At 57.4% G+C, this 9784-nt stretch overlaps 2 protein-coding genes across 2 annotated transcripts in view; one reads left to right on the top strand and one right to left on the bottom strand.

Moving 5' to 3' along the window:
• Window positions 1-6812: 6812 nt before the first annotated feature.
• LOC138718485 (forkhead box protein J1-B-like) lies at window positions 6813-9016 on the bottom strand. Its single transcript, XM_069852991.1, has 2 exons — window positions 8780-9016; window positions 6813-7595 (listed from the first exon to the last, which is right to left on the bottom strand). Exons 1-2 carry the CDS (start codon window positions 9014-9016, stop codon window positions 6813-6815), a joined length of 1020 nt encoding a protein of 339 aa, XP_069709092.1.
• UPP1 (uridine phosphorylase 1) overlaps window positions 8262-9784 on the top strand; it is a 44216-nt gene continuing 42693 nt past the window's right edge. The window contains exon 1 of the mRNA XM_069853456.1: window positions 8262-8274. The gene's annotated coding sequence lies outside the window, so the exon portion shown is untranslated. The remainder of the gene's footprint in view (window positions 8275-9784) is intronic.

The raw sequence follows: 9784 nt of genomic DNA, 5'->3' as shown, positions 1-9784 counted from the left end.
GTGAGGGGGTTGCTGCTGTCCCCGAGCAGGGACCCAGCAGCAGCTTCAGCTCTCCTGGCTTCCAGCAAGCCCCGGTTCTCCGCGGGCCCAGCGCTGTGCCCACAGCCTCCACCCTTCCTCCCCCATGCTGAGGGCTCTCTGTCCCCGTGCTCCATTGTGCACCGACTGTAGCCCCTGCTGCCAGCTTTCCTGCGGGCACTGCTGCCAGGACATCTGTGCCCAGGGCTGCTCCCCCAGCTCAGCGGAGTAGCACCATCCGGGCACTCGGTGAGACGTGTCTTCCCTGCCTTCCTTCCGCCCGCAGGCACTTGGAAAATACCTCGAGCCTTCTGAGAAGATAGAGCTCGTCCTCATGGCCATTAAGGCCCTGAGAGACTCAAGCCTGGATGCCAAGGAGGCGGCGAGCAGCATCCTGGATGTGGCCATGGGAGAGCCCGCCTCATGGCTAGCGCAGGTAAGTGGCGTGTGGCTGCCTTGCTGTGCCCTTCCCTTGAGCGCTTCCAGGCTTTGTGTGTCCCCGTATCCCTCTCTCCCTGACCCAGGCGCCTCAGGCGCCTGGCAGCACAGTCGGATGGGAAGTGGTTTCTTGGGAAATGGCTGCACTCCAGCAGCAGCCCCAACCTCCCCTGTGTGCCCTCCAGGTTCCGGACATCGTGAGGTGCATCTATGAAAACAGGGAGTGCATCTGCACGGCATCAGCCGGGCACAGCCTGGACTCGCTGCTTCTGCTGGTGACCGACTGGTGTCCCAGGGAAGTGGTCACGATCCTGTTGGGGTTGTCTCCGTCGTGTGACAGGTACTGACCCCAACAGTCCCTGTGAGCTTCTTCCATGCCCAGCAGCAACAGGAACGCTATCCCAGACCCCTCCTGCTCGCCCAGGCAGGGACCCGGCCCCCAAGCAAAGGTCTGGAAGGGGCCGGGGCTGCAGGACTCCCTGGATCCTGCGGGCTGTCCCAGGAACCGCGCGGTGTCGAGGCAGCTCTGCTGACAGAGCACTCTGGTCCTGCAGGGCTGCTCTGGCCATCTGGGATGTGCTGCTTTCCCAGCCCCACACGGTGGAGAAGGCCTTGAGCGAGTTGCTCCGACAACTCCAGGGCAAGTGGCTGCACGGCATCTTCAGCTCCAACGCAGAGGAGGTCGCCTGCTTCCTTCGTTTGTCTGTGAGTGGCCAGAGCAGTCCTTGCTCGCTCTCTGGGCTGCATCTGCCTCTGTGGGAAAAGGGGCCCGGCCATCTCCCCTCCCACCTGCCCCCAGATGGTCACCTCCTCCAGGACATACGGCCACGGCCCCTTGGGGCCGGCAGGGACCGGCCCAGCACTGGGTTCCTTTACGCCAACTGTGCCAGGGCCACCCCACGCTGCGTGGGCCCCGGAGCCCTTGCCCTCAGGGAGCCTCACGGTGTGGGGAACCCTGCAACTCCTGCCAGTCTCCCACTGCTCTCTTTCTTCCAGCTGCTGGCCTCAGGTTGCGGGAACGCAGAGGAGATTGCTGGCCAGGACCAAACCCAGAGGTTCCTGCAGCGTACAAGCCCGGGTCTGCTCTCACTGGAGCTCAGAAGCCTGGTGACACTGTCGCAGAGACCTGAGACGGTGAGCGGGGCACGGGCAGGCTGCAGCCACGTTGGCAGCCTGGGGCTGGGGCTGTGGGTAACGCGGAGGCTAGTGCTCAGTGGCCAGAGAATTTGTGCTAGGGTGCTCTTTCCCCATTTTGCGAAAGGGAATTCTGTGCTTGATACAGGCAAGGAAAATGCTAGACCTGCTGCTGGACGTCATGGGCACCCAGGAGAATGCCGGCTCCGAGGACAAGATGAAGGCTCTGCTGGTTGTCCAGAACGTGCTGCGTCATCTGGGGAGGAAGGAGGCCAGCCCCGTGGCTCTGCAGCTGCTGGAGAAGCTCCGGCCGGTCTTTGATGATGTAAGGCTGCTGTGGGAGTCTCAGCCCCACCGCTCGGCCCTCTGAAAGGACAATTGCCCATCAGCCCAGCCCCGCAGGGCTATTTGGGCCGGGGTTTTCCCTCCTGGCTGTGGAGTCTGGCTCCAAAGCATCTCCTCTCACAGCAGCCCTGCCCTCGACCCTGCTCTGGGAGCGGCTCTCGCTCCAAGTCTCCTGTCCTCCTCCCTTCCAGGAGTGCAGCCAGCTGCGAGAGCTCTCCATCTGCCTCTTCAAAGATGCGATGCAGATGGTGGTGGGGAACAACAAGCAGCAGACAAAGGAGCATGTGTGGAGAAGCCTGATCCCACTGTTCTTTCGCATGAGTGACCAGACCAAGAGCGTGGCCAAGGTACAGATTACGAACCTGAGCAGGGATGCGGGGAAGGCTGAGCTGACACCACAAGTGTGGCCTGGGCACCAGGGAGGGAAAAGGGCTGCTGGCAGTCCGACACGAGGAGTCTGTGTGGTCTCAGGGTCCAAGAGCTGGAGTCACTGAGGACGGGGCAGACGCTGCTTCCCTGCATGGATCCCACCACTGCCTTCCTGTGGCCTCCTGCCACAGAGGCGAGGAAGATGGGCTCCTGTTTCTCCCTCCTTCCCCCATTCACCTCTCCTCCAGCGCACCCAGAGAGAGGATCAAAAGGAAGGAAGGAGAAGCTGGCACGGACATCTCCCACGCCTGCAATAGGTGGTCCAGCAGGGCTCAGCAGCAGTCCATGGCCACCAACACCTGACCACGAGAGTCCCTAGAGACTTTCTGGCTGTCCCTGCACGTGCTGGAGGCCAGGGCTTTGAGTCCCTGGAACCCCAGCCCCTGTCCTTCTCCACAGGCAGCTCAGGAAGCCCTCCTCGTTGCTGCAAAGCTGCTGAAGTTGAGAAATCTCACCCGCCTGACCCAGACGCAGCAGATATTCCGAGTTGGGGAGTACTTGGTGAGGACAAGCCCCAAGCCCTAGAGCCCAGTCTGGACAAGGGGACAGCCGTTCCTGCTCTGCTCCAGCCTAGAGCCCAGAGCCCAGAGCCTGGAGCCTCCTTCCCTTCCCCTGGGCCCAGAGCCCCCGGGGCTGCTTCTCCAAGCCCCTTTCCCCTCCCCACTCTCATGGTGTGGAAGGAGACCCTAGGCTGTCTGGGCCCTGGCAGCGGGACAGAAGGGTCACAGGACCTCCAGACCCCTATGCCTGCAGCTGTCTCTGTGCCTCAGCGCCACAGGGCTCCTGTCTGGGAGATGGGAATGGCCTGAGGTGGCAGGGGTAAAGGGGATGCTGGTCCAGCTGCCTGGGAAGGCTGCGTGACACTCTGTGCCCCTCTACTCTCTCCAGCTGGTGAAGGCCAAAGGCAGAGCTGCAGAATACCTGCACGAGAGCCTGGCATACTTGCAGGATGCTCAGGACACCTTGCGAGAGGCGGCCGTGCGGTTTGTCGGTGAGCCACAGCCCCCGGGGTCCCTCTGTTGCAGCCTGGCACCAGTCCCCGCCGCTGCGCTGGCAGCAAGGGGAGCCCTGGGGCTGCCAGAGCCCTGGGTGCCCCGTGACGGGCCTGGGCAGCCAGGGCTCGGTGCCTCCCTCTCCCACCCCTGCCCACGACGCTGGGCTTGGCTGCAGCCTCGCTCAGTCCCTCACCCCAGCCCGGCACTGCCCTTCCCTGGGGTCTCCCTGCTGAGGGGGAGCAGGGGCTGCAGCCAGACCGGCAGAGCCGGGAGCTGTGCTGCTGGGAGCACGCTGGGGAGCAGGCGGCTGACAGAGCTCTGTGCCTAGGGCTTGCCGCGCGCCACCTGAGGCACCAACGGGAGGAGAAGCTGCCTGAGATCTGCCAGGGTGAGTAGGGGCAGTGCTGTGCGTGCCGGGGCTGCTGGGGCAGGGGACAGAGCCTGGGCAGCGAGCTGCTGTGCCTTGCCCTGCTTCAGGGTTCGAGGGCAGAGGAACATCTCGGGGGCATTGGGGGCCTTCCTGAGCAGCAGCTGCCAGCCGAGGTATTTGTCCCACCTGCTCCTCCCGGCCAGGGAAAGGGAAGGGTGGGGCTGGCAAGGTCTGGCGGAGATGCCTGAGGGTCTCTGCAAAGAGGTGGGGTTCAGCTCCCTTCTCTTTCCTTTGTCGCAGCCCTCCAGGTTTTGGAGAAAGATCCCCAGCTCTCCATCTCATCTCTGGCAACTCAGAACATCCATATTCTGAGAGCTCTAGGGGAGCAGCCAACGTCACCACGGAAGCGGTGGGCGCGGTGCTGCTGGCCCTGGATGGCCGGGCAGGAGTGAAGCTCTCCTCAAGAAAATGCCTCCATTGGATGAAAGCTGGAACCTGGTTGGTCTCTTGTAGCAATGATTGGGCACGTTGCTGTAAGAGTTGGTCAAAGGTTCGATTTCTTTCTCAACATTTTCTGTGTCAACATTTTCTCATTTCTCATCAGGAAAAAGCCAGAGCTGGCACAGAGTGAATACTTTGTACCTAACTACCTGTACCTTCCTCCTTATCTCAACAAAGTTTTGTACCTGTCTTCAAACCTCCTTGCTCCCTACCATTGTGAAAGATCCATGAAGCAAGGAGGAAAAGACAGGAAGATTAATGACGGGACTTAGCACAGACCCATAACCAACACAGCATGCGTGCAAGGTGATGATGACTACTGGCCTTCATTGGGAGACCCCAGGTTGACCACTGGCGCCAGGAGGAGCGCATGCGCAAGGGGAGGAGACCTGCAGACACTCCTTTCTTGGCACGTGTGGCCTGCTAGGTGGAGATAGGCACATCTCCACAGGCAAAGGTGGGTCACAGGTGTATTGACTGGCATAAAAGACAGCTCTGGAGCAGCTGAATTAGGGGGGAACAGAAGACCGAGACAGAAGAAGACCCCCCCACTCTGGGATCACCTCCATCAAAGACCAAAACAGCAGAACGCCTTCTGGACCTTGTCTCCCAGAGACGCCGGACATCTGGGGACCCGTGGTGGTAGCCATGAACCCCTTTTCCTTCCCTCTTCTCCCCATCTCTTTCCTTGTTCTCTGTCTCTTTCTATCGTACGTCGCTTTACGGGCATAATTAATAAAGTGCCAGGTTAGATTGAAATTTGACTCCCTTGACTCTTTGAATTATTTGCACTCTGATACCATAAATGAAACGAACCATCACGCGTCCCCGAGTGGACCGTGACAGTTGCCTGGAAAGCTGTTACTGTTAATGCTGTTAATCCCTACGAATCATTTATTACATTTATTGTTGTAATGAGTAAAACTTGATTTCACAGAGTATTGGAGAGTTTGGGCTTTTATGCTGATCGCACTTTGCTGATCTGCCCTGGCAGAGCCTGACTGCTTCTCAGCTTAGTTGATTTTGCAAGGATTTGGTTGTTTCTGCAGCTTCTGTGCAGCTCTGCTCACACTCCTGTGCCCACCAGGTCTCCAAAGCCACTTGTGTTTCACAGGGCATGTGGAGGGATAGAGAAGAGGAGGCTGAGGGGAGACCTTGTTGCTCTCTACAACTAATTTTTCACAGAAAGGGTCATTGGGCACTGGCAGAGGCTGCCCAGTGAGGGGATTGAGTCATGTAAATGGCAGGTGGATGAGGTGCTGAGGGGTTGATAGGAATGATTGGACTAGATGATCCTGGAGGTCTTTCCATACCTAGTGATTCTGTGAATACGCAGGTAGGAACATGGCATGAGCAGAAGGACAGTGTCGAGTGCTTACACCATGTCACGCCCAGGAGCTCCGTGCAGGGACAGGGAAGGATGCTCCAGGGGCTGGGAGCAGCTCCCAGGCCTCGGGACAGAGCCACCCTTGTGCCACAGAGAGCGTGTAGCCGTTGTCACGCAGCTGGCTGTTTGTGCATCAGTTTTCCCATGAGGAATCACTGTGCTGCTGCGGAGCGGCGTGAGGGCATCTGTGTATCCGGGCCGGGTGTACAGGCAGGGCTGGGCTGGTGGGGTGACCCCCACCTCCAGGAGAGAGGGTCTGACAGGGTCAGGAGGGGCTGGAACAGAACAAGGAGGCAAAAGGCTTGTTCTTATTTATTCTTTTTAATTGTAAATAACATCCCATTAAAAGGTGAAATCACACACAAATCTCTGCAGCCCTTTGGCACCGTATGGAGGCCCCAACAGAGGGAAATATAATGAGAACAGCAAATAAAGAGAGGCCTTATCAGTACAGACAAATACATCCACACCACACTCCAGAGCCTGTAGCCCTGTGGCCCCCGGACACTATCCCCACCAATGTGGTGGCATCCCAGGGGACTTCAGGCGGTGGCACCTGGACAAAGCAACAGCCCAAGGCCCTGCTCTGCCCCTTGCGTGACCTGAAGATATTCAATTCTCAGCTTGCCTCGTGCTTTACTGGGGAAGGAATGCAGAAATTTTCCAGGGAAGTTGTGGCTGCATCATCCCTGCAGGTGCTCAAGGCCAGGTTGGACAGGGCCCTGGGAGGTGTCCCTGCCCATGGCAGGGGAGTTGGAACTAGATGATCTCTAAGGTCCCTTTAACCCAAAGTATTCTACGATTCTGTGGTTCTATGATTCTATGATTCTCCCACCTCCACACTCCCACCCCCTCCCCAAATTTGAGTACAAATTGCAACAAGGATAATGGGATTTTTTAAAGGCTTCTTTATTAATTCATAAGCTACAACCTCTCTCAATAAATATTGCGGCTAACATTAAAGGTCCTAAATGCTGTTGTTACTAAACAGAAATTCTCTACAATCTTTGATTTCTCAACAAGTCTAAGGCAAACCACTGACACTACAGCTTCTGCTCTCTCCTACCTGATGCCTACTCTATCTCTAATAACCTACAGCGAAGGAGAGGTGAAGAATCCAGTTCTTGGAAGTCCCAGTAGCGTGGGGGGAGCATCCTGCTAAAGCACACGTGGGCTTTGATCGGTGACTGGCCTCTTACAAGAGGGAATCCAGATTGATCCAGTTGCTCTCATCCGCTATTACAGATGCATCGCTGACTTCAAACAACTGCTCCGCATTGGCAGAATTTGAGAGGAGATCGCTTGTCCCATCATCACAGAGATGCTGAAGAAAAGAAGTGGCCACGAAGCTTTCGTCCAGGCTCAGGCTGTTCTGGGAGGACTCAGTGAGGACCTGCTCCGGCCCCTGGGGACATTCAAAGTGGTGCCCTTGTGCCATCAACTCCAGGTTGAGCGTTTTGAGGCTGACTGGAGATAAGAGCTCCAGATCCCCAAAAGTGGAGACCTCTCTGTTCAGGCTGGGGTCAGAGTCCCCTTTCAGGGATTCCAGCTGGGTCTGCTCCTCCTGGCTCAGCAAGGCGGAATTGGAAAGCCGACATGCTTTGGCTGTTTGCTTGGGCATGGGCTGCTTGCGCTTGAGCCCTCTTTTGGCATCCGCTGGATTCCAGTTCTGGTTGCCATTACCTTCTTCAAACTCCTTCAGCAGCAGCTGTGACTCCAGGTTGACAGAGAGGACTTTATTGGAGGCACAAGCTGAAGCAGCCAGGGAGGCACCACGCTGTGCTTCTTGCTGGGCTTTCGCAGTGGAGGCTGGGAGGATCTGCACTGGGTGCATCCTCTGCTTTTTGAAGGCACCGCTCTTGAGCTGCTCAACGTATTGCGGGTCAAGCTTCCAAAAGCCACCTCTCCCTGGCTTGTCCTTCCCTCGAGGCACCTTGATGAAGCGCTTGTTTGAGGAGAGGTTGTGCCGGATAGAGTTCTGGGAAAAAAGAGAAAAAAAACAAGGTGGAACAATCATCGGCTGGTGCCGCAACTATCTGCGTGGGGAGGCTGGTGGAGAAGCATCTTTGCAGCCAGGAGGAAGAGGAGGGTCTTTACATCCATGTGGCCCCATGACCAGCGGCAACATGTGGCATCACCATGGTGGACAGCACCATCAGGGCCCTCCTCGCATCCCCAGCTTGACCCACACCTCCTGTTAGTGTTGCGGGGAAAGCGGTTTGCTAAAATACAGGCACATGTCTGCCTGCTGCCAGGCTGACACAAACCGGACGGGCAAAACTGGAGAGGCACGGGGGCTGTCCCACCCCAGCCCTGTGTGTCCCCAGAGGTGCCTTCTGGCCCAGAGGAGCTCCGGGTAAAATCACTGCATCCTCATCAGCCACTGCTTAAAGGAGGTGGGGGGAAGACTATGGGGAAGAGAAAGAAAGAAAAAGAGGATTTTCTGCTTTTCCAGCCATATTTCCTGGTGGGTTAATATATTAATCCTTCCTCCCTGCAAGAACCTTGTGTACCTCCTGCATCTCTTCCTTCTGTCAATGAACACTTTGAATTAAAAGTGTGGTGAATATCCAGCCATGAGTTTGCAAGAGAATGTCAAGATTCTGGTACTCAGCTTCTCCCATAGAGTCCCTCCCATAAGTTTCCCAGCACGGGGAGTCTGGGGAACACCTGTGGCCCTGGAGAGGGACCAAGGGCTTCCCTACCTTTCTCTCTGGTGGGCTTCAATAGCCTCCAGACACCCACTTGCCCAGGGAGGTGGTGGACAGTTCCTGGGCGGGGGGCTAAGAAAGGTTTAGCTCAGCCCTGCCTGGGGGAGCAGTGGTGCAGGATAGCTGGCACGCTCTGGATTTGGGCTGGGAATAACTAGAGCAGAGGGAGGAGCAATCCAGGTGCCTCCTGCCCCACCACATTCTAGAAAGCCACCCGTGCTGGAGAGTGTCCTCCGAGATGGAGCAGGGCAGCAAGCTACAGGAAGCTGAAGTGGGAGACAGAGACACCTTCACTCCAGAGCCAAGAGGAGATTCAGGGACCAACAGCGCAATAGGGACCTTTCCACTCCAAAAATGACCCTGAGCTCTCTCTTACACGATGGAAGCTGTGAAAGGCCCTTCCCAGCCATAAGGGGAGATGGGGCAGGGCAAGAGTTCTCAAATGTCCTACCTGCCACATGGGATCAGCTTGACGGAAGTAGCAGAAGTTGTCGGTAATCCACTTGTAGATGTCAGAGAGGGTGACGTGGGGCTCCTTGCTGGCTTCCATCGCCATGCAGATGAGGGTGGTGTAGGAGTAGGGTGGCTTGATGTAGGGGTTGGTCTGGTAGTCAATGCCCTCCATCAGCTGAGGGTGCGTGGACACAACGTGGTGCTCCGTCATCCAGCTGGAGGAGGAGATGGGCATGCGGGGAGTGTGGGGCGTTTCCATGCACACTGAGTCAGTGCCCAGGGGTGAGCACGGTGCAGCAATGCTTGGGATGTCCTGACAGCTGTGGGGGTCCGGGATGATGGAGCAGCAGGAGGAGTTGCCCATGCTAGCGCTGATGATGGAGAAGTCCAGCAGCCACGTCAGGTTGGGCAGGCTGTCGTCCACATCGTCCGAGTCTCTCCTGCTGCCCTCCTGCCCTCTGTCCTTCCCTGTCTCCTCCTGGCTCAGCCACCCCTCAGCCATGCCTCATCGGCAGCTCTGGCATTCACGGGGTGCGTCTGAAGCAGAGGGAGGGGATGGAACAGATCCTGCAATGACAACAGGGAAGGGATGAGGCTCTCTGAGGAGCAGCTGCTCTCTGGCATGTGAGCAAGGCTGGGAATGGGCGCTCCCAGTGCCACTGAGTGAGATCCATCCCCGGGCTGCTGCGCACCAGAGCCGTGACACCTCCCCTGGATGATCTACCAGCCTGGAAGCTTGCGAAAATTCACTCAAACCCCTACATCCCAGTATCACCCAACCCTCGTGGGCCCAGCAAGTCTTGGACTCAGAAAGTAATCAATAAAACGACTAAAACCACCCCTTACGTAACCAACATCCAGCCCTGTCGTCCCAAACAGAGTGGGCGTTTCTCCCACACGTTGCTAAGCAGGACAAAATGTCAAGATGAAAGACCTGGACAAAACGCCTTCAGCTTCCCTCTCTTCCACGTTATTCCTGCTCCTCCCTGCTCCTGGCACCCCA

The sequence above is a fragment of the Phaenicophaeus curvirostris genome, chromosome 3 (genome assembly GCF_032191515.1).
Source record: "Phaenicophaeus curvirostris isolate KB17595 chromosome 3, BPBGC_Pcur_1.0, whole genome shotgun sequence".
Taxonomy (NCBI): domain Eukaryota; kingdom Metazoa; phylum Chordata; class Aves; order Cuculiformes; family Cuculidae; genus Phaenicophaeus; species Phaenicophaeus curvirostris.
Note: the sequence above shows the minus strand (reverse complement) of the source record. Positions and strands in the feature narration are given on the sequence as shown.